This window comes from Cetorhinus maximus, chromosome 21 (genome assembly GCF_964194155.1).
Source record: "Cetorhinus maximus chromosome 21, sCetMax3.hap1.1, whole genome shotgun sequence".
NCBI lineage: Eukaryota > Metazoa > Chordata > Chondrichthyes > Lamniformes > Cetorhinidae > Cetorhinus > Cetorhinus maximus.
In genome coordinates this window covers 35,141,362-35,164,618 of record NC_135899.1, presented here as the reverse complement: position 1 = coordinate 35,164,618, position 23,257 = coordinate 35,141,362, and the positions used below count along the sequence as shown (strand labels likewise).

The 23,257-nt window shown below is 42.8% G+C and overlaps 3 protein-coding genes across 3 annotated transcripts in view; 1 reads left to right on the top strand and 2 right to left on the bottom strand.

Annotated features, from left to right (window-relative positions):
* LOC144695207 (uncharacterized) overlaps positions 1 to 23,257 on the bottom strand; it is a 469,933-nt gene that overhangs the window by 20,858 nt on the left and 425,818 nt on the right. The gene's annotated exons all lie outside the window — the stretch shown is intronic.
* LOC144695255 (uncharacterized) lies at positions 3,627 to 7,726 on the bottom strand. Its single transcript, XM_078566162.1, has 2 exons — positions 7,637 to 7,726; positions 3,627 to 5,277 (listed from the first exon to the last, which is right to left on the bottom strand). The coding sequence occupies exon 2, from the start codon at positions 4,814 to 4,816 to the stop codon at positions 3,953 to 3,955; it is 864 nt and encodes a 287-aa protein (XP_078422288.1). The 5' UTR covers positions 4,817 to 5,277; positions 7,637 to 7,726; the 3' UTR covers positions 3,627 to 3,952.
* On the top strand, positions 7,808 to 21,801 carry LOC144695210 (uncharacterized). The gene is made up of 2 exons (XM_078566097.1): positions 7,808 to 7,829; positions 16,128 to 21,801. Exon 2 carries the CDS (start codon positions 16,494 to 16,496, stop codon positions 17,928 to 17,930), a length of 1,437 nt encoding a protein of 478 aa, XP_078422223.1. The 5' UTR covers positions 7,808 to 7,829; positions 16,128 to 16,493; the 3' UTR covers positions 17,931 to 21,801.

Sequence of the window (23,257 nt, the reverse complement as noted above, 5' to 3'; positions counted from 1 at the left end):
ACTGGGCAACCTGGAAGTGCCTTAACAGACTTAGGACTGGTGTAGGTCGTTCAAAGGTATCACTAAGTAAATGGGAATATACAACCAGCCCGACAACTTGTGAATGTGGAACTGAGCCACAGACTATGCAAGATCTCCTGCAATGCCTATCGCTAGAGGAACCCTGCACTGATGCAGATCTTGCCGACTTCAACAACAAGGCACAAAAATGTGTCCAGTTCTGGCTGGGCCATGTATAGACTGTCCATGGACACAATAAGAAGACTACAGCTTCAGGAACCCAGACACAAAGACAACACTGACACCTGCAGCTCTAACTAGTTATCACTTTATATCAAATCAAACTCGCAGGCTGCCAATTTACAGGGGAAAAGCATTGTGTACACAGTCATAAACATATGAGCAAGGAGCAGGAGTGGGCCATTCAGCCCCTCGAGCCTGCTCCACCATTTAATGAGATCATGGCTGATCTGGTGGTAACCTGAAATCTTCATCCCGTCTGCCCCCAATAACGTATCACCTTCTTGCTTACCAAGATTCTATCCACCTCTGCCCTAAAAATATTTAAAGACTCTACTTCCACCACCTTTTCAGGAAGAGATTTCCAAAGGCTCACGATTCTGAGAAAAAATTTCGCCACATCTCCGTTTTAAATGGGCGAACCCTTATGTTTAAACAGTGACACCTAGTTCTAGATTCCCCCACAAGAGGAAACATCCTCTCCACATCCACCCTGTCAAGACCCCTCAGGATCTTCTATGTTTCAATCAAAATGCCTCTTAATCTTCTAAACTCCAGCGGATACAAGCCTAGCCTGTCTAGCCTTTCATCATAAGACAACTTGCCCATTCCAGGTATCAGTCTAGTAAACATTCTCTGAACTGCTTCCAACGCATTTACATCCTTCCTTAAATAAGGTGACCAATAACTGTACACAGTACTCCAGATGTGGTCTCACTAGTGCCCTGTACAACTGAAGCATAACCTACTTTTGTATTCAATTCCCCTCACAATAAATGATAACATTCTATTAGCTTTCCTAACTACTTGCTTGAGACTTAACCCCTTAGGAACTGAATTTAATACAGCAGAAATGTCATAAGTCATTGTCAGCCACGGCTCAGTTAGCACTCTTCTCTCTGAGTCAGAAGGTTGAGGGTTCAAGTCTCACTGCAGAGCCTTGAGCACTGAGGCTGACACTCCAGTGCAGTACTGAGGGAGTGCTGCACTGTCAGAGGTACCATCTTGCAGATGAGTTAAACCATTTGCCCTCTCAGGTGAATGTAAAAGATCCCATGACACTATGTCATAGAATAGCAGGGGGGTTATCTCTGATATCCTGATCAATAATCCCACAATCAATGTCATGTAAACAAATTAATCTGATCATTATCACATTGCTGTTTGTGGAAGCTTGCTCTGCACAAATTGGCTGCAGTATTTCCTACATTACAACAGTGACTACACTCCAAAAAGCTCTTCATTGGCTCTAAAGTGCTTTTGGATGTCTTGTGTTCATGAAATTGATATAAAACTGGATTTTTTCTTTCTTAGGGAAATCAGTGACATTGACCAATATATTGTGCACAGGACTCTTACTGTAGGCTCCTGAGTGTTTCAATGAACAGGAACACACCATACTGACAAATCAGGTAGTTAGAATTAATCTAAAAAATGAATTTATTGTGAGTTATAAATCTATACAGTAGATTGATAAAACAACAGACAAACAACATAATATTCAGTTCACACCAAACTTTGAATCAACCAAATTAACAAAACATTTGAAAATGACTTGAGGTCTTTCCCAGAACATGAAATGAATCTTGGAAGAATGTAAGGTGAATATATCACACCATTATTACATCGAGGCATGATGGGCTGAGGGAACTCAGGTATGTAGAGACTCACCCCCACTCCCTCACCATACTCAGGATAGTAGTCCTCCCAGACAGGAGAGTACAAACATTACCCACGGTATTAGTCAAACAGCCGTCACCTGAAGAGGATCTGTCTATAATTCACATCACCAACTAAAGCAGGGTCTGATTCTACCCCATACCTATTGCTGAGAGCTGGCTCACTTTACTAACATACAATCACTCAAATCAGGGGAAACTCTCTCAGAATACTACAGACAGAAGTATCACAGACGCTTTAAAAGGTGTTTCCCCAAAGTTGCTCATGAACAATATATTTCTATGTGAGAGTGTATTTCTTACCCTTGGAGTGAGAAAGTCAATTTACAATAACCCAGCCTTTTGTACATGAAAAGGAAAGGTTAGTTTATTTCAACACACTTGCTCTTGAAGTTCCTTAAGGGAAAATGATACTACTTCCACATACACACAAAGATTAATTACAGATTAAGATAAAACAATACTTATAAAAAATTGGATCAGTTCAGTCTACATTCGGTGCAGGCCTGATAGGTTTTGAAGTTGAGATGTTGCATTGTCAGAAATAAAGGTCTTGGGATTGTAGAGTTGTCTCTGCAGCTGTGATGGCTTCTACTGTTGAATTGTCCAAGGTGACTTTAACAGGTGAGATAAGACCATAAGACATAGGAGCAGAAATTAGGCCATTCGGCCCATCGAGTCTGCTCTGCCATTCAATCATGGCTGATCAGTTTCTCAACCCTATTCTCCTGCCTTCTCTCTGTAACCTTTGATCCTCATGAGATTTCTAGATGAAATCTGAGTTACAGGAAGGAGAGAAGGTTCCTTACTTCTGTTCTGCTGTTGTGGCACATTTAGTTGCCTAGTTACTTTACAGCAGATACCTTTCTCTGTTTCTCCCTGGGTTGAAGCTTCTTCAAGATGGTTCTCTGTGGATCTACCTTTTTCTGCCCTTTTCAATGCTTTTTGCAGATAAGACAAGATGGTCCTCATTATCATGTGACCTGTACAAGAAAGCCCAGTCCAAAAAGGCACAAGGTAATTCCATTGCAGTTATCTGAAGTCTCCTTACCCACTGTAGTGGTCAAAGGGCCAAGGTTGTTCACACTTTACAGTGGCTTTTCAGTGTCTTTGTATTTGGAGGAAAAGCCATTGAGTTAATGAAATAAAAGCAAAAAACTGCGGATGCTGGAAATCCAAAACAAAAACAAAAATACCTGGAAAAACTCAGCAGGTCTGACAGCATCCACGGAGAGGAACACAGTTAACGCTTCGAGTCCGTATGACTCTTCAATTCTGTTGAAGAGTCATACGGACTCGAAGTGTTAGCTGTGTTCCTCTCCGCAGATGCTGTCAGACCTGCTGAGTTTTTCCAGGTATTTTTGTTTTTGTATTGAGTTAATGAATTTCTGCTTACCCTTTTGGAACACTCATTGAATTGTAAATCATCCGCAGTAGTTTTTTGTTTTTATCTATGTAAATGTATGTGTCTGAGGATGTCTCCTCTTTGTCTGGCTGAAGGAGTTCCAGCTCGAGTCCACAAGGGGAAAGTCACATGACACTTGGGGTCACATGACACTTGGAGTCTAATTTGGAAACAGTTTTACAAAGGTTTACAAAATGCGTCTTTCAAAACAGGTATTCTAAAAATTTGTAATATCATACCTATGCACTGTAACAGTAGTGGGAATCTGGAGCTCCTCAGAAAAATTTGAGTCTGAGAGTCAATTGAAAATTTTTAAACTGTGATTGATAGAATTTTATTTGAGAAGGTTCAGGGTGACAGAGCCAAGTCAAGTAGACAGAGTTTAAATACAGATCAGCCACGATCTACCTGACGGTGTAAAAGGCTTGAGGGATTACTCCAGTTCCTACATTCCTTAAACTCCTCTACGTTCCCCCTCCAATCTCATCTCCAACAATATTTGTTCTATTCAACCTCCAGATGAGCTTCTGAACCCATACCCTCTCTATCACAAAGATCACTTCCTTCTCCCTGTGTGAGTGTGTTGATGGACAAGGAGATGCGCTGTGTGAATGCCTTGTCACACACCTCACACTTGAACAGTTTCTCTCATGTGAATCCTCTGATGTAGCAGGAGCTTCGATGAGCTCGAGAAGGATTTGTTGCACACATCGCATGTGAATGGTTTCTCCCCGGTGTGAATGCGTTGGTGTACGCGGAAGGTTGATGACCTGGAGAATGATTTGTTGCACACCTCACAAGTGAATGGTTTCTCCCCTGTGTGAATGCGCCAGTGACTCACCAGGGTTGATGACTGTGCAAAGCCCCTGTTACAAACCTCACACTTGAACGGTTTCTCCCCAGTGTGCATGCGTTGGTGTACGCGGAGGTTCCCAGACTTCAAAAAGGCTTGGCCACACACCTCACACTTGAATGGCTTCTCCCCAGTGTGGATGCGTTGGTGCTTCAGGAGTGTCGATGACTGTGTGAAGGCTCGTTCGCACACCTCACATTTGAAGGGTTTCTCTCCTGTGTGAATCCTCTGATGTATCAGGAGATCAGAGGAGCAGGTAAAAGCCTTCTCACAAACTTCACACTTGAAGGGTTTCTCGCCTGTGTGAATTCTTTGGTGTATGAGGAGGCTTGTAGACTTCACAAAAGCTTTATTGCAAACCTCACACTTGAATACCCTTTCCCCCATGTGAATGCGTTGATGTGTGCGGAGGTTCGATGACACCGAGAATGATTTGTTGCACAACTTGCATGTGAATGGTTTCTCTCCTGTGTGAATGCGACGGTGTTTCACCAGGGCCGAAGATTGTGCAAAGCCTCTGTTACACATCTCGCACGTGAATGGTTTCTCCCCAGTGTGAATGTGTCGGTGATTCACGAGCGTCGATGATTGGGCGAAGGCTCGGTCGCACATCTCACACTTGAATGGTTTCTCTGCCATGTAGCTAACCCTAGTGTTACAGGTGGTACAACAGATGTACTTTATGTATGAGGAAATCTTATGAGCCTGTGGAGCCCTCCTCACACACCTCACACTTGAACAGCCTCTCACCTGTAGGAATGAGTCAGTTGTCCATGAGGCTTGATGAATAATTGAAGCTCTCACCACACTTGAAACCCACTCACACCTCTTCCCAGCCTCACCCTGACCAATTGCCAACAGCCGAACCTTCAGTAAAGTTGGTTTTGATGGAAGGCTCCACACCACTGACCAGTTTCAGATCTGATGATATGTCAAAGCTCCCCTGACCCGACCAATTTCCAAATGATGGTTTCACAGCCCAACCTTCTCTGTGTTGAGCAATGCTGTGAAGTTGTGCAGTTGTTCCTTGGGTGATGTTCAGGATCTATTTGCAGTGTCGATCCTCTCTTTATTCTCTGGTGTAGTACGGTGCAATCCTTCTGTAAATTAAGAAAAGAAGACATGATTTCCTCCAACACCCTCTCCTCTTTTGCTGAAGGGGTTGACTCCTTACAAGGAGTCATCCTTCTTACAAGGGATCCCAAAAGCCAGGTTAATCGAATTGGCAAGTAAACTAAGAGTAGGAGTGCCTTCCAAAGCTAGGAAGGCAAAGATAATTGAAGAGATGGCACAGCATTTGAAACTGGAAGGAATACCCCAGAGTCCTAGTTCTCCAAGGAGAATTTAAAACCTTCTGTAATAGGAACCCATGTGGAAGACCAAAGGGTTGCAACTGCTAGACAGTAATGGCTGACGATTATGAGCTGATCCATAAAACCAAACCTTTTAAAATGGCGGTTGACGCTAGTGACTTGGGGGAAGGAGCAATTCTATTACAAGACGACCAATTAGGAATAGAAAGGCCGGTGGGGTACTTTTCAGAGAAACTAAACCAATATCAGGGGAAGTACTCTACCACAGAGAAAGAAACTCTAGCACTGTTGTTGTCTCTTCAACACTTTGAAGTTTATGTCCAAAATAATAATAAAGAAACATTAATCTACACTGACCATAATCCGCCGGCGTTTACTGAAAAGTTTAAAACTCGAAATATGAGACTGTTTAGATGGGGTTTAATGTTTCAACCATTCAAGGTAAAGATTGTTCTCATTGCCGAGAAAGATAATGTAATTGCGGATGCATTGTCCTGGGTGTAAATTACTGAAATCAGATAATTCTTAACATTGTATAAGGGGAAAGGATGAATGAATGAGCGTAAGTCTCATGTTTGTCGTCCATGTCACATACCTTGTAATGAAACATTTTTTTTAAATGGCGTTTCATCTTTTTAAGGGTGGAGGCATGTAAAGAAGTTTTTTTTATTTTTCTTGGATTGTGACTTTAAAGTTGGACTGTGGCTTTGAAAACCTACAGTGGCTGCACTTTAAAAAAAAACATGTTCCCTGAAGCAGGAAGAGAAAATCTACAATGTTGCTACTTCTTGGAACAGCATGTGCCAGGTTGGACGATGCTGCTGGAAAGGACATGGTTTAAGAAAGAGCGGTATCTGATTGGCTGCTGACCAGGTGACCAGGGTTTTGTGATAGCAGTGGCCCGGGGATCAGCTCCTACCCTGCCAAGAGGAAAGACCTAAAACCTCGCTCTCCTGGGTTTTTGGTAAAACTCCAGTAATTCTGCCATAGTAATTAGCTGGCTATTCCTCACATCTCCAGATCCTGCTTTTTTGTTTAGAAACCCCAGTCAAGAGAAAAGGGGAGAAATCACGAGTAGAGACATTAAAAGCAGGTTTTCAATGAGTAAACTACAGACTGGAAGTGCTGAAAGATCCCCTCGTGTTAGCAGTACAAGTCTGCAAGGAACTTGGAAGTTTTCAAGCAAAATCAACTCATCTAACCCTGTACTCCGGATTAGTGCTATCAAACTGTTTTTACCTCACCCTTAAAATCCTTGTTTTGTGTGTCTTGTGTGTGTTTGTGTTTGTGTATGGGGGTTAAAAAGGGGTAGATTAAGTTATAGAGTTAAGAGTTAGCATTTCATATTTCTTTTGTCATTAGTTAAAAACAATTTGTTTAACAGTTATTTACTTGTTCAGTTTACAAACGTGGTGCTGGTATTCTGTTAATCTAAGTTAAATTAAATTCATAGTTAGGTAAAATTGGGGCAATTTGGTGGTCTGAATAAACTTTCTCACATTTGTCATGGCTCGGAGAGCAGTGGGGCTTGACATTACAGTGTGCTATCCCCACTGAGTCGTGACAGTCTTTAGGCTTCACATGAGCCTCCTCTCACCCCTCTTCGTCTCACCCTATCAGCATATCCTTCTGTTCCTTTCTTCCTCATGTGTTAATTGAGATTCCAGCAAAAGGCTGGCAGAGAGGTCTGGTGAGGGGCGAGGGACCATTCCCAAAGACACTCCTGCAGTCACAGAGTGGAGCACAGCGTCATTTCCCAAGCCACAAACTCAATCTCTGCTCTCCCTCTTTATCCCTCTTCCTTCTGTCCTGCTCTCTTATGCCCCTCCCTCCCGTGTCCCTTTCTCCTGTCTCTCTCTCTCTCTTTTCTGTTACCTTCCTTCTCTTCCGTGCCCCTCTCTCCTGTGCATGTGCTGCACATTATCGCTGTCTTGGATGCTGTGGCTCTTCCTCTTCTGATCTGCTGTCAAACACATCCAAGGCTACACATCCCACACTGATGTTGTCAGTTTAAAAGCCTCTGAGGATGAAGAATGCTATTCTCATACTAGAAATCTCTGTCAAACATTTACCAGGGGAACTGAGACAGCAGCTGCAATAAGTGAGGTTTTATTCAGATGGGATAATGACAAGTTTAAATCCCCACCTGATCTGCTGCTCAAAGTCGCCTCCATTTCACCGGTCAGTTTCCCAAGCTTCAGGAAACTCAGGTTACTCCAGAAATATTTGGATTGGCTGTGAGAGACGTCAATCAGAGAGCCCCACCCACTCTGCCCATTCTCTTCTCTTCCTCTTCCTGCTTCACTTCCTGTAGAAACTGAAAACCAAGTGAGGAGATGGTGAGTGAAAGAACAGAATTTATAATAATTACATCACATAATAACCACACTAATCTTCAGGCAGCCTGACTATCCTGTGGGGAATCAGCTGTGGAAATGCCTCTTATGCTGTGTGAGAAGTTCCAGCTGAGAGAGCTGTTTACTCAGTGCTTTGTACTGACCTGTTTGACTGGAGCTGTGTGTTGGATATTGAGTGTGTTTATTGGAAGCATTTCCCTTCTGATTTACAGGCTGTGTTTTGTTGATGAGTCATTACTGAATATGAGAAGGTGAGGTGTAATTATCTGGGAGGTGCAGAGTGTCTGAGGATTCTTACTGATTTCCTATCGTTGAGTTCTGTGTGTGTGTTGGGATCTGGATGTTTCCTGTTTTTTCAAATCACTCTAAGACCTCCCACCACCTTATTTCTGTAACCTCCTCAGAAAAGAAAAAAGACCTGCATTTATATAGAGCGTTTCATGACCACCAGATGTCCCAAAATGTTTTACAGCCAATGAAGTACTTTTGAAGTGTGGTCACCATTGTAATGTAGGACGCCTGGCGGCCAATGTGCCAGCAAGCTCCGAAATTTTGTTTACGCTCTTGCAAAGCACCTTGGGACGTTGGAGATTAATCACACCGAGGCATCATTTCGTCGTAGAAACCCCATTTATTACTTGTGCACGAGAGAGACCAATACAGCGAGAGTTATTGTACTGTCTGCAAGCAGAATACACAAACACTTGCTTAAAAGCATTTTACAACTAATCAGTAAATTTTGCACATCGCAATCCACTTATTTGCATAAATTAACTGACCAATCCATGTTCCAGTAAATTTCCATTCCGACACTACAAGTGCAGTTGTTTATAATTTGATTATCACAACTTTGATTACATTCAGCCCAAGAGAGAGATACATGGAATGTCTCAAGGCCCATCCTGCTATAGTGGTCAGACAAGATGCTATTGTTCTTCAAGGTTGCAGTATTTTTCTCTTAGGCCTAAGCTTTTAATTCAATTTCCCTGTTAACCCTTTCAATACTGAGTGGGCTCCCTATAGTTGTCTAGGCCACCACAGGGACATTAGACAATGTTAAAGGTGCCATCTAAATGCAAGTTGTTGCTGTCTATTGTTGTTATGTGAAACATTGGAAAGTGAGCAGGCGTTCAGTCGGAGCAGCGTGATTCCCCTCATGGTTCGCTATCCTACTGACCCTCACTGTGAAGCAGTCTCCCAGTGAGGGGGCGGATGCATTGTAAAGGGAGATTGGGTTATAACCTATAACTGGCAGCAGAGCAGGGTAGGAATGGCTGCTTACTAGTTCAAACTCAGTGCGTCAAGGAGCACCGAAGGATGCACCTTCAGGCTGCAGTTCCCTCCCTGCATGGACTGGGTATGGGGTGGGTTTGAGGGAAGTTCCTGATCACCAGGGAAGTGGTACTGAGCCAATTGTTGGAGCTGCCGGCTGACAAGTCCCCGTATCCTGATGGACTTCATCCTAAAGTCTTAAAAGTGGCTAGTGAGATGGTTGATGCATTGGTTTTAATTTTCCAAAATTAAAACTACAAAATTAAACTACATTCGGGAAGGTTCCATTAGATTGGAAAATAACGAATGTAACTCCTTTATTCAAAAAGGGAGACAGAAAGCAGAAACTACAGGCCAGTTAGCTTAATATCTGTCATCGGAAAAATGTTATGAACTATTATTATAGCAGGGCACTTAGAAAAATTCAAGGTCATCAGGAAGAGTCAACATGGTTTTGTGAAAGGGAAATCATGTTTAACCAATTTATTGAAGTTCTTTAAAGAAGTAATGTGCTGTGGATAAAGGGGAACTGGTGAATGTCCTGTACTTAGATTTCCAGAAGGCATTTGATAAGGTGCCACATCAAAGGGTATTGCAGAAAATAAAAGCTCATGGTGTCGTGTGTAACATTGGCATGGATAGAAGGTTGGCTAACTAACAGAAATCAGAGAGTAGGCATAAATGAGTCATTTTCTGGTTGGCAAGATATAACAAGTGGTGTGCTACAGGGATCAATGCTGGGGCCTCAACTTTTTACAATTTGTAGAAATCACTTGGATGAAGGGACCAAAGGTATGGTTGCTAAATTTGCTGATGATACAAAGGTAGCTAGGAAAGTTAAGTTGTGAAGAGGGCATAAGGAAGGTACAAAGGGACATAGATAAGTTAAGTGAGTGGGCAAAGATCTGGCAAATGGAGTACAATGTGGTAAAACATGAATTTGTCCATTTTGGCAGGAAGAATAAAAAGGAAGCATATAATCTAAATGGCGAGAGATTACAGAGATCTGAGATATAGAGGGATCTCAGTGCCCTCGTGCATGAATCACAAAAGGTTAGTATGCAATTAAAGCAAGTAATTAGGAAAGCGAACAGAATGTTATCATTTATTGTGAGGGGAATTGAATATAAAAGTAGGGAGATTATGCTTCAGTTACACAGGGCATTGGTGAGACCACATCTGGAGTACTGTGTGCAGCATTGGTCCCTTTATTTAAGGGGGAGATGTAAATGCATTGGAAGCTATTTAGAGAATGTTTCCAGACTAATACCTCGATTGGGCAGCTTGTCTTATGAGAAAAGGTTGGACAAGCTAGGCTTGTATGCGCTGGAGTTTAGAAGAGTAAGAGGTGACTTGATTGAAACATATAAGTTACTGAGGGGTCTTGACAGGGTGGATGTGGTGAGGATGTTTCCTCTTGTGGGAGAATCTAGAAATAGGGCTCACTGTCTAAAATAAGGGGTCACCCAGTTAAGACAGATGAGGAGAATTTTCTTCTCTCAGGAGGTCATGAGTCGTAGGAAAACTCTTCCTCAAAAGGCAGTGGAAGCAGAGTCTTTGAATATTTTTAAGGCAGAGGTAGGTAGATTCTTGATAAGACTCAGGGGTGGGAGTGTGGAGTTGGGGTTACAAGCAGATCGGCCATGACTTTATTGAATGGCAGAGCAGGCTCAATGGGCCAAGTGGCCTACTCCTAATTCGTATGTTCAAATTTTTCTCAGTCCTGTTAGGAGGCAGTAGGCAGAGAGGCAAGTGGCAAAGAGGGAGCCAATGCTGCTCCTGACATGTCTATCTACTGGTTTGATGATAATCATGGAATGAAGGCTGTGCCAGGCTGTGAGATTGTGGTGGAATACAATCCTGCTGCTGCTGATGGTTCACTGCACCTCATGGATACCCAGTTTTGGGATCTGTCCTCGGTCTACTTCCCTAGTGATGATTAACATGGTTAATCAGTCATCATTTATTCATCAGTTGGGAGGGGAGTGGTAGTTTTCCTTGAACTTCTTTGACCTGAAGGCATGAGACTCCATGGAGTCAATACTGAGACTTCCCCACCTGCCAATGGGATGGGACATACCCAGGGATGGTGACGGAGGAGTCTGGGATGTTTCCAGATTGATACAATTCAGTGAGTATCACTGCTACTTGACCAGTCTGTGGGGCAGCTCTCCTCTCTTGGGTACTTGTCCTCAGACCTTGGTAAGAGAGACTTTACAGATTTCGCTGGGCTGAGATCACCTTAATCTTATTCTGACACAATGCCAGGATTGTCCAGATGTATCTGATTTTCCTCGTATTATTGGACTTTGTAGTGATTGGGCCACTTCAGAGGGCAGTTCAAAGTCAACCATGTTGTGTGGGACTGGAGTCACATGTAGACCAGACCAGGTAGTTGTAGCAGGTTCCCTTCTCTGAAGTACAATATTTGGGTTTTTCTGACAATCTGAAAGTTTTCATGTTTTTATTTTGATTCTATTCCACAAATTCATTAAATTTAATTTCATAACATGGGGTGGTTGAGGTGAGTAGCATAGATGTCTTTCAGGGGAAACTAGATCAGCACATGAGGGAGAATGGAACAGAAGGATATGCTGATAGGGTGAGATGAAGAGGGATGAGAGGAGGCTCATGTAAAGCATAAACACCAGCATGTACTAATTGGGCCAAATGGCCTGTTTCTGCGCTGTAATTTTATGTATGTAACTTTCCGTGGTTGGATTTGAACTCTCAATCTCTGTTATGTTAATCCAGCACCATAGCAATTTGGCTGCTGTACCTGGAAACACATTTATTGAAATATCTTTTAATGCCTTCTTTAAAGATGTTACCTGAAGGCCTCAGCCTTTCCCCAAAGCCTGGGCTTGGATTTGACAGTTTTGCCCAGTGCTGGGGCTGATAGCTGAATTTGGGATGTGCTGTCTGAGCGAGTGCAGTGTATCTAATTTCCCAGAATAAACCAGAACCCTTCAATCAGCTACACTGAAGCAATATTTTCCTTAGCTTCTAGCACTTCCTGTCCAGTGTGTTTTCTTGAAATATTTCTGGAAAACAAGGGAGAAATTTCAAAATCTTCACTGAATTAACATTTCTCCTGAGTGACTTATGTTAAACACATACTCTGAGGATAAAACTGGTCTTCATCAACATGACACGAGCTCATAGTGAATTGATAGCCATAGGATCATAGAAAAGTTACTGTGCAGAAAGAGGCCATTGTGTCTGCGCCGGCCAGGAAAGAGAACAAAGCAACCAGCCGCTCATTTTAATCCCACTTTCCAGCACCTGGTAAGTAGCCTTGCAGGTTACAGCACTTCAAGTGCAGATCCAGGTACCTTCTCAGCTGGTCTAACAGCATCTGTGGAGAGAAACAAAAAAGAGTTAACACGAAGATAAAAGCAAAATACTGCGGATGCTGGAAATCTGAAACAAAAATAGAAAATGCTCAGATTTCCAGCATCCACAGTATTTTGCTTTTATCTTCGTGTTAACTATGTTTTTTTTCTCTCTCCACAGATGCTGTTAGACCTGCTGAGTTTTTCCAGAATTTTCTGTTTCTGTTTCAGATTTGCAGCTTCCGCAGTATTTTACTTTTATCCAGGTACCTTCTAATGAGTTGAGTGTTTCACGTCAACCACCAACTTAGGCAGTGAATTCCAGACACCCACCACTCTCTGGGCGGAAACATTTTTCCTCATGTCCCCTCTAATCCTTCTACCAAACACTTTAAATCTATGCCCCCTGGTAATTGACCCTTCAGCTAGTGGAAACAAGTCTTTCTTGTCTACCCTATCTAGGCCCCTTATAATTTTGGACACCCCAATTAGGTCACCCCTTTGCCTCCTCTGTTCTAAGGAAAACAACCCTAGCCTTTCCAAAACAAAAACAAAAATACCTGGAAAAACTCAGCAGGTCTGGCAGCATCTGCGGATAGGAGCACAGTTAACGTTTTGAGTCCGAATGACCCTTCAACAGAACTAAGTAAAAATAGAAGAGAGGTGAAATATAATCTGGTTTAAGGGGGGTGGGGGGGTTGGAACAAGAAGAGCTGGATAGAGGGCCAGTGATAGGTGGAGATCACCAAAAGATGTCACAGACAAAAGGACAAAGAGGTGTTGAAGGTGGTGATATTAAGTGGGGGTGGTGATATGGAGGAGAGAGTTCATGATCTAAAATTGTTGAACTCAGTATTCATCCCCATCCCCTTTCCGATTTTCCCCCTCCTTTTTGTTTCTTCCAATAATTTATATAGATCTTTCTTTTCCCACCTACTTCCATTATTTTTAAGAGTATTTCCATCCATTGTTTTATCTCTACCTTTTAGCCTATTTCGATCCCTTCCCCCCACCCCACCCCCACTAGGGCTTTCTGTACCTTGCTCGTCCTGCTTTCTACCCTTAATTAGCACATTCCTTTAGATAATATCACCACCTTCAACACCTCTTTGTCCTTTTGTCTGTGACATCTTTTGGTGATCTCCACCTATCACTGGCCCTTTATCCAGCTCTTCTTGTCCCACCGCCCCCCCCAAACCAGATTATATTTTACCTCTCTTCTATTTTACTTAGTTCTGTTGAAGGGTCATTCGGACTTGAAACGTTAACTGTGCTCCTATCCGCAGATGCTGCCAGACCTGCTGAGTTTTTCCAGGTATTTTTGTTTTTGTTTTGGATTTCCAGCATCCGCAGTTTTTTGCTTTTATCCTAGCCTTTCCAATCTCTCCTCATAGTGGAAATTTTCAAGCACTGGCAACATTATTGTAAATCTCTGCTCTCTCACTCCAGAGCAATTATGTCCTTCCTGTAATGTGACCAGAGCTGTACACAAAATTCCAGCTGTGGCCTAACCAGCGTTTTATATAGTTCCATCACTGCATCCCTGTTTTTGTATTCAATACCTTGTCCAATAAAGGAAAGCATTCCATATGCCTTGTCCACCTGCCTGCCACCTTCAAGGACCTGTGGACATGCACTCCAAGGTCTCTCACTTCCTCAACCCCTATCAATAACTTCCCATTTATTGAGTATTCCCTTGCTTTGTTTGCCCTCCCCAAATGCATCACCTCACACTTTTCCGGATTGACTGTCACTTCTCCGCCCACTCAATATCATTCTGGAGTCGACAGCCATCCTCTTTACTATCAACTACATGGCCAATTTTTTTGTCATCTGTAAATTTCCAGATCATGCCTCCCACATTTAAGTGTAAATCATTAATATATACAACAAACAGCAAGGGTCCCAACACTGAGCCCTGTGGAACACCACTGGAAACCGTTTTCCATTCACAAAAAACATTAATCGACCATTACCCTTTATTTCCTGTCACTGAGCCAATTTTGGATCCAACCTGCCACCTTCTGCATCCCATGAGATCTCACTTTCCTGACTAGTCTGCCATGTGGGACCTTGTCAAATGCCTTACTGAAACCCATGTAGACAACATTCACTGCATGACCCTCATCAATCTTCTTTGTTACTTCCTCAAAAAATTCTATTTAGTAAGACACGATCTTCCCCTAACAAAACCATGCTGACTATCCCTGATCAATCTGTGCCTTTCTAAGTGACAGTTTCTCCTGTCTCTCAGAATTGTTTCCAATAATTTGCCCACCACTGAAGTCAGACTGACCAGCCTATAATTTTCTGCCCTATCCATTGCACCCTTTTTAAATAATGGTACAACATTGGTAGACCTCCAGTCCTCTGGGACCTTGCCTGTATCTAGTGAGGATTGGAAATGATCCACAAAGCATCCGTTATTTCCTTCCTGGCTTCCTTTAACAGCCTGGGATACAATCCATCTGGCCCTGGTGATTTATCCACCTTCAAGGATGCCAGTCCCTCCTGTACTTCCTCTCTTACTATGCTTATTGTATCTAATATTTCACACTCCTCTTTAACTAGAATACTTGCATTATCCCTCTCCTTAGTGAAGACAGAGACAAAGTACTCATTGAGAACGCTGCCCACATCTTCTGCATCAACCTACAAGTTACTATGTACATCTCGTTAGGTCCTGCCTTTTCCTTTCTTGCTCATGGTGTACTGGTAAGACTTCTTAGGATTTTCTTTGATTTTACCTGCCAATATTTTTTCATATCCTTTCTTTGCTTTCCTAATTTCCATTTTGACTTCACCCCTGTACTTTCTATACTCTTCTAGGCTTTATATTAAGTAGTAAGTCTTTTGTGACTGTCATAAGCTTTCTTTTTCTGCTTTACCTTGGCTTCTGGATAACCAGGGGGCTCTGGATTTGGCAGTACCACCCCTTTTCTTGGTGGGGACATGTCTACTCTGTGCCCGTAGAATATCGCCTTTGAATGCCTCCCACTGATTTGACACAGTTTTTCCTTCTAATAGCTGTATCCAGCCGACTCTTGCCAGCTCACCTTGCAGCTTTGTAAAATTTGTTTTCACCCAATTTAGAACTTTTACTCCTGTTCTATCTTTGTCCTTTTCCATAATGATGAGAAATCTAACTAAATTATGGTCACTATCTTCAAAATGGTCTCCACTGCTACTTTATCCACTTGCCCAGCTTAATTTCCTAAGACTAAATCCAGAATTGCACCTCCTCTCATTGGGCTTGTTACATGCTGGCTAAAAAAGTTCTCTTGAATGCAATTCAAGAATTTTGTGCCCTCTGTGCCCTTCACACTGTTTGTATCAAAACTGATATTAGGGTAGTCGAAGTCCCCAATGATTACACTCCACCCGACTGTCTTTTCCATTGCCCTCACACGCCTGGGAAGATGGTAGGGGCAGAGCGGAGGACAGAAAGTAGTCACGTTGTCTGCTCCTGATCACTATCCAGTGCCCCTGCTGGAAACAGAGGGTATGTGACAGTCAGGTGAGGAAAAATAAATAACTTGCATCTGATTCCCCCACACAGGTGAATAGCAGACTGGCACTCACTGTGGAACAGTCTCTAACTGAGGAGTCAGCCCCTTCAGCTAAGGAGGAGAGGGAGTTGGAGGAAATCATGTTTCCTTTTCCTGTTTTACAGGAGGATTGCACCGTACTACACCAGAGAATACAGAGAGGATAGACACCACAGATGGATCCTGACCATCACCCAAGGAACAACTGCACAACTGTGGCAAGACATCCAGTCCCTTCACAGCATTGCTCAACACACAAGGTTGGGCAGTGAAACCATCATCTGGAAATCGTTTGGGTCAGGGGAGCTTTAACGTATCATCAGATCTGAAACTGGTCAGTGGTGTGGACCTTCAATCATTCATTGAGCCTCATGAACCACTGATTCATTCCTACACGTGAGAGGCTGTTCAAGTGTGAGGAGGGCTCCAAAGGCTCATAAGATCTCCGAACAGGCAATCTGTTGTACAACTGTTAACACAAGGGCAGCCACATGGAAGGGAAACAATTCAAGTGTGAGGTTTGTAATAAAGGTTTTGTGACATCTACGAGACTCCTGATACACCAGAGGATTCACACGGGGGAGAAACCCTTCAGGTGTGATGTTTGTGAGAAGGCTTTCACCCAATCCTCCCATCTTCTGTCACACCAGTCGAGTCACACAGGTGAGAAACCCTTCACGTGCGAGTTGTGTGACAAATCATTCTCGAACTCATTGGCCTTCCGCAGACACCAACGCATTCACACAGGAGAGAAGCCATTTAAATGTGAGGTGTGTGACAAATCATTTTTGCAGTCCTCGACCCTCCTCATGCACCAACGCACTCACACAGGGGAGAAACCATTCACATGCAAGGTGTGTATCAAATCATTCTCGGATTTATCGACCCTCCGCAGACACCAGCGTATTCACACAGTGAAACCATTCATGTGCAAAGTGTGCCTCAAATCGTTCCCGGATTTATCGATCTTCCACAAACACGAGCGCATTCACAAAGGGCAGAAACCGTTCATCTGTGAGATTTGTGACAAATCATTCTCGCTGTCAGCGAACCTCCGCAGACACCAACGCAGTCACACAGGGGAAAAACCATTCACATGTGAGGTGTGTGACAAATCATTCTCGCTGTCAGCAAATCTCCGCAGACACCAACACATTCACACAGGGGAAAAACCATTCAGGTGCAAGGTGTGTGAGAAATCATTCTCATTCTCATCGGCCCTTCTACTGCACCAACGCACTCACACTGGAGAGAAACCATTCACGTGCCAGGTGTGTATGAAATCGTTCTCGGATTCATCACAACTCCGCAGACACCAACGCACTCACACAGGTGAGAAACCATACACATGCAAAGTGTGCATCAAATCATTCTCGGATTTATCGACCTTCCGCAGGCACCAACGCATTCACACAGGGGAGAAACCATTTACCTGCGAGGTGTGTGACAAATCATTCTTGCAGTCATCAAGTCTCCTCATACACCAACGCATTCACAGAGGGGAGAAACCATTCACGTGCCAGGTGTGTGACAAATCATTCTCGTCATCTTCAGACCTCCGCAAACATGAACGAGTTCACACAGGCGAGAAACCATTCATGTGTGAGGTATGTGACAAATCATTCTTGCAGCCAGGGAACCTCCGCAGACACCAACGTATTCACACAGGTGAGAAATCGTTCACATGTGAGGTGTGTGACAAGTCATTCTCGCTGTCAGGAAACCTCCGCAGACACCAACGCATTCACACTGGGGAGAAACCGTTCAGGTGTGAAGTGTGTGACAAATCATTCTCTGACTCGTCGAGCCTCTGTGTACACCAACGCATTCACACCAGGAAGAAACCATTCACGTGTGATGTTTGTGACAAATCATTCTCAAGGTCATCAAACCTCCTGCTCCATCAGAGGAGCCACACTGGCGAGTAACCCTTGAAGTCTGATGTTCACAATAAAACTTTTGTGACAACTTCAACTCTCCTGGGACACCAGAGGATTCACAAAGGGGAAAAATCTTCAGGAGCGATGTTTGTGACAAAGCTTTCACCCACACCTCCAATCTCTTGAAACACCAGCAGATTTACACTGGAGAGAACCCATTTAGGTGTGAGGTGTGTGACAAGGCTTTTGCACAGAGCATCTCCTGGTCCATCAATGCACTCACACAGGGAAGAAATCGTATTGGTGCGAGTTCAGTAATAAAACTTTCACACAATTGCTGGTCCTCCTGGAACATCACTGAAGCCACACAGGAACCACCTAGCCACATTTTTACTCCATTTGTCATCAGAGTGTGAATCTCTACACAAACTCACTGCAAAGGATGTTCAGTGGTATTGGGGCACAGAAGAAGCAGCTTTCACTCATCAAACAACTAGTGACAACAATGCCAGTACTGAGGTACGATGATGTCATTGATGAAGTCACCCTGCAGTGAGATGCCAGTGAAACAGGACTTGGAGCAACCCTCATGCAAGGACAACCAGTTGTGTTTGTATTCAGAGCATTGACAAAAACTGAACGACACTTTGCACAGATTGAGAAAGAGAGCCTGGCTTTTGTCTTTGCTTGTGAGCATTTCAACCAGTACCTATTTGGGAGAGAGAAAGTGATGGTAGAGTCTGACCGCAAGCCATTTCAAAGCCTCTTTATCAAACCGCTTCTATCTGCTCCAAAGTATTTACAAAGGTTGTTACTTCATTTGCAGAGATATCACTTGGAAGTGAAGTACAAGCAAGGGAAGCAGATGGACATCACCGACATGCTGTCGAGAGCTGCAGTCTCTTTGAAGGAAGTTGATGCTGGTACAGAGTGTGAAATCTTCCAGATTCAACAAGAAGCAACAGCACGACATGCTCTGGAAGTCATCAATCCAGCAGAGACATTGAATCTGACAGACAAATGTCTTGCTCAGATCAAGCAAACTACACAATGAGATACAACTCTTCAAATGTTACAGGAAGCTGTGATGAAAGGATGGCCTGAAACCACCAAGGACACACCTGTTGCTGTAAGAGAGTATTAGGCAGACAGAGATGAAGTGATCGTCCAAGATGGCATCTTGTACAAAGGGATGAGGGCCATTATCCCTAAAGAAATGAGAAAAGAGATGCTGAAGCACATCCATACAAACCATCAAGGAATCTAGTCTGAGGGAGGGAAGAGAAGTGCTCTACTGGCCAAACATGAGCAATGAGATTAAGGACCACGTCAGCCAGTGCAGTGTTTGTAATGAGCATCAAGCTAAGCAAGATAAAGAGCTGCTCATGACTCATGACATCCCAGACAGACCATGGATGAAGCTTGGAGTAGACCTCTTCATTCTCACTGGAGCTGATTATCCTGTCACAGTCGACTACTATTCAGACTACTGGGAGTTAGACCAGCTGACATCAACAACTACCAGTGAGATTGTAGACGCCTGAAAGCACACTTCAGTCGTCATGGCATTCCTGACATTGTGATGAGTGACAATGACCCTCAATTCATGAATGAAGAATTCAGACACTTGATGAATGATTGGGAAATTCAGCGCCACACATCATCTCCACACTATCCCCAGTCAAATGGAAAGGCTGAGACAGCGGTGAAAATTGCCAAAGGGATCATCAGAAAGTCGACGAGATACAGCACAGATGTATACAAAGCAATCTTAGAGTGGAGAAACACACCTACTGAAGGCATGGAAAGTTGTCCAGTCCAGTGACTAATGTCATGGTGCACCCAGACTACTCTTCCAACAGCTAAAAAACTACTGAGGCCAGAAGTAGTAACAGGATAGAGTGACAAGATCAAAGTGAAACGACAGAAAGACAAATTTCACTTTGATGAAGCTGCCACATCGTTGCCAGAGCTGAGAGTTGGAGAGCCGGTCAGAGTGAAAACGTTCAACGCGCTCAACAAAAGTCAGCTCACTTGGCAACTTGGGTCCTGTGTAGAGAAGTTGTCACCTTGATCGTACACGGTGAAACTGAACAACCAGATCTATCGTCACAACCGCAGACATCTACCTGCAACCGGAGAAGCTGCTCCTTCACAGCAGACAGCTGATGAGGCAGATCCTATTTCACCAACTGAGCAAGGAACTGAACGACCATCAGTCCCAGAGCTCAACTGTTCCCCAACAAATGCAGTGGATCAGCAGCAACAATTACCACAGCAACAACACTCGCCACGGCAACAACATCCCCAGAGACGTCACTTCAGGAACTAGCAGACACCAGATGAACAGCCAACAACAACTCTCTCACACACCATAAGAAGACCTGAACACACTAAAGATTATCACAGAATTGTGATGGCACAGAAGGACGCCATTCTGCCTATCGCGTCTGCACAGTTCTCCAAATGAGCATTTATGAGCTAGTGCCATTGCCCTGCTTTTTCCCCCATACCGCTGCACGTTGTTTCTATTCAAATAATCCTCTAATGCCCTTGGAGCCTTGATTGAACCTGCCTCCACCACACTTCCAGGCAGTGCATTCCAGACCCGAACAACTCGTTGTGTGAAAAAGTTTTTTCTCACATCACATTTGCTTCTTTTGCAAATCACTTTAAATCTGTGCCCTCTCATTTTTGATCCTTTTATGAGTGGGAACAGCTTCTCCCTGTCTACAGCCGTCTCATGATTTTGAACATCTCTATCAAATCTCCTCTTAGCCTTCTTCTCTTCAAGGAGAACAGTCCCAACCTCTCCGAACTATCCTCATAACTGAAGTTTTTCATCCTTGGAACCATTCTTATAAACCTTTTCTGCACTCTCTCCAATATGTTCACATCCTTCCTATAATTTGGTGCCCAGAACTGTACACAATACTCCAGCTGAGCTTTAACGAGTGTCTTATATAAATTCAGCATAACCTCCCTGCTCTTGTACTCTGCCCCTATTAATAAAGCCCAAGGTACTATATGCTTTATTAACTGCTCTCTCTACCTGTCCTGTCACCTTTAATGATCTATGCACATATACATCCAGGTCTTTCTGCTCCCACACCCCCTTCAAAATTTTACCCCTTTTTTTATATTGTCTGTCCATGTTCTTCCTACCAAAATGCATCACACTTCTCCGCATTGAACTTCATCTGCCACCTATCTGCCCACTCCACCAACTTGTCTATGCCCTTTTGAAGTTCCACACTGTCCTTGCAGTTCACTATGCTCCCAAGCTTCGTATCTAGATCATTAATATATATGTGTGCAATGTGTGTATAGAGAGAGGCAAAATTGGAACAGACTCTAAAGAACAAGTATTTTTTGTTCCTGTGTGATAATTTTCTTTATGGACTATATATGTGGAGTAACTTGCAAATGATAGTGTATGCAATTTTTGTTTATGTACTAGTGGGAGGGTGCACTGCAGCATCACCAGCTTTATAACAGGGAGAGTCCTCCCGACACAGCACATCTAGTGCTGGAAGGTCACACTGCACTGTCAGAGGTACCATCTTTCAGATGAGTTAAACCAAGGCCCCCATCTGTTCTCTGAGGTGAATGTAAGAGATCCCATGACACTGTGTTATAGAAAAGCAGAGGAGTTATCGCTGATGAGGAAAACGAAAAGACACGGTTAAAAAATTAAACCAATATATTAAAACACAAACATATATCCCAGCAATACCAAATCCAACCTTTAACTTAGAACCGGTTAACATCCATTGGACAAAAAGAACAACTCATTCCATCATCAACATCTGGATGAAATATTTAAACTAAAAGGAAACCAAACGCTATAAAAGGAGCCCTTTAATCTAAAGAAAACAATTAATAACATTGCCAAAACATTTCAACCTACAATATTAAAGGAGAAGTCCTAAACAGAAGCTTAACTTGTGTTCTAGCAGTAAAAGAGCATAATATACAAATTCAAACAGACTTAGACAAATTCTATAGAAAAATTAAACTTCTACACCTTTTTTGGTGACTCAATTTCTGACAGGCTACCCTTCACACCCAAATCAGATTGGATTCCACCAAAAAATAAAAACCCAAACCTATACCCAAAAATATTTGCTTTCATCAAAGCAACTCAGTCAGAAAGAAGGAGGATCCCCCAGAGAAAGAATAAACAAAACCTCAGGAGAAGAGAAAAACAAGGAATTAGGGAACTAAAGGCCAGTACAGATATTATTATAAAACCAGCTGACAAAGTTATATACTGTTGTATTGTCTGTAAATATTGTCTGTAAAAGAGCTAGGAATGAATTAGCAAGGAACTAATTGTTATGTGTAAGTGTTCCAGGGTGTCACATTTCACAGCTGCATTGAGACTGAGGTAATGTGTAACAAAACCAGTTCAAACCGGTCCTTCTTTTGTACAAGGCAGCATGGCAAGTTAAAGATAAAGAGTTCTGCTCTTTCCAAGCTTAAAGTGTGGTTATTACCAACACCTGGGAACCAAAAGACAACAGGAACACTGCACAAAGGTAGTAACATTGTTATCAGGGATCAGCAACTACAAGTTTTTGAAGCTTATAGATAACTGAACAATGCAGATTAATGTACCAAGTTAACTAAATCCATATATCAAGACTTACAAAAAGAAGTTACGGACATACTGTCACAATGTAAGGATTCCAAATCCATCAATCAGAAACTGAAGGGATACCTAAGGGGACAGCAGCCACAATGAGGAAAATTTTACTTGCTTCCCAAAGTACGTAAGCACCCAAACACATAGACAATATCAGGAGGAATACCTCCAGGTAAACTTATTGTTTCAGATTGTGGCAGCGAAATCATACAAGATAGTGGAATTCACTGATTCATTTTTGAACCCCTTAGCTCAAAAACACCCTAGTTATATTAAAGATACATATAATAAAATAGAAATAGTTAATTCACTGAACATAACCCCCGATAATATACTCTTCACAATGGATATGGAGAGTTTGTACACTAATGTAGAGATGGATAGAGGTATTCTGTCTGTCTGAAATATCTTCAAGAAATTCTCACAACTGGATAAACCGGATGAAGCAACAATCCAATGATTACATCTGGGATTAACTAATAGTGATTTTGAATTCAATAAGGAATATTATCTTCAAATCAAGGGTGGGGGTGATGGGTAAAAAAAATTGCACTGTCCTACATCAGTATGGCGGAATGGGAAGAAAGTATTTTTAAAAATGTCCCAAGAAACCATGACGTTATTATGGATTTCTGGATGACGTATGGGGAGTTTGATCCCATACCGAGTCAGAATTTGAGGGTTTTGTACAAATTCTAAATAATCATCGTCCCTGTATAAAGATCAA

Coding starts and splice junctions, on each gene's coding strand:
- LOC144695255 (XM_078566162.1), bottom strand. CDS start 4,816: ATGGCAGAGAAACCATTCAAGTGTGAGATGTGCGACCGAGCCTTCGCC.
- LOC144695210 (XM_078566097.1), top strand. CDS start 16,494: ATGGAAGGGAAACAATTCAAGTGTGAGGTTTGTAATAAAGGTTTTGTG.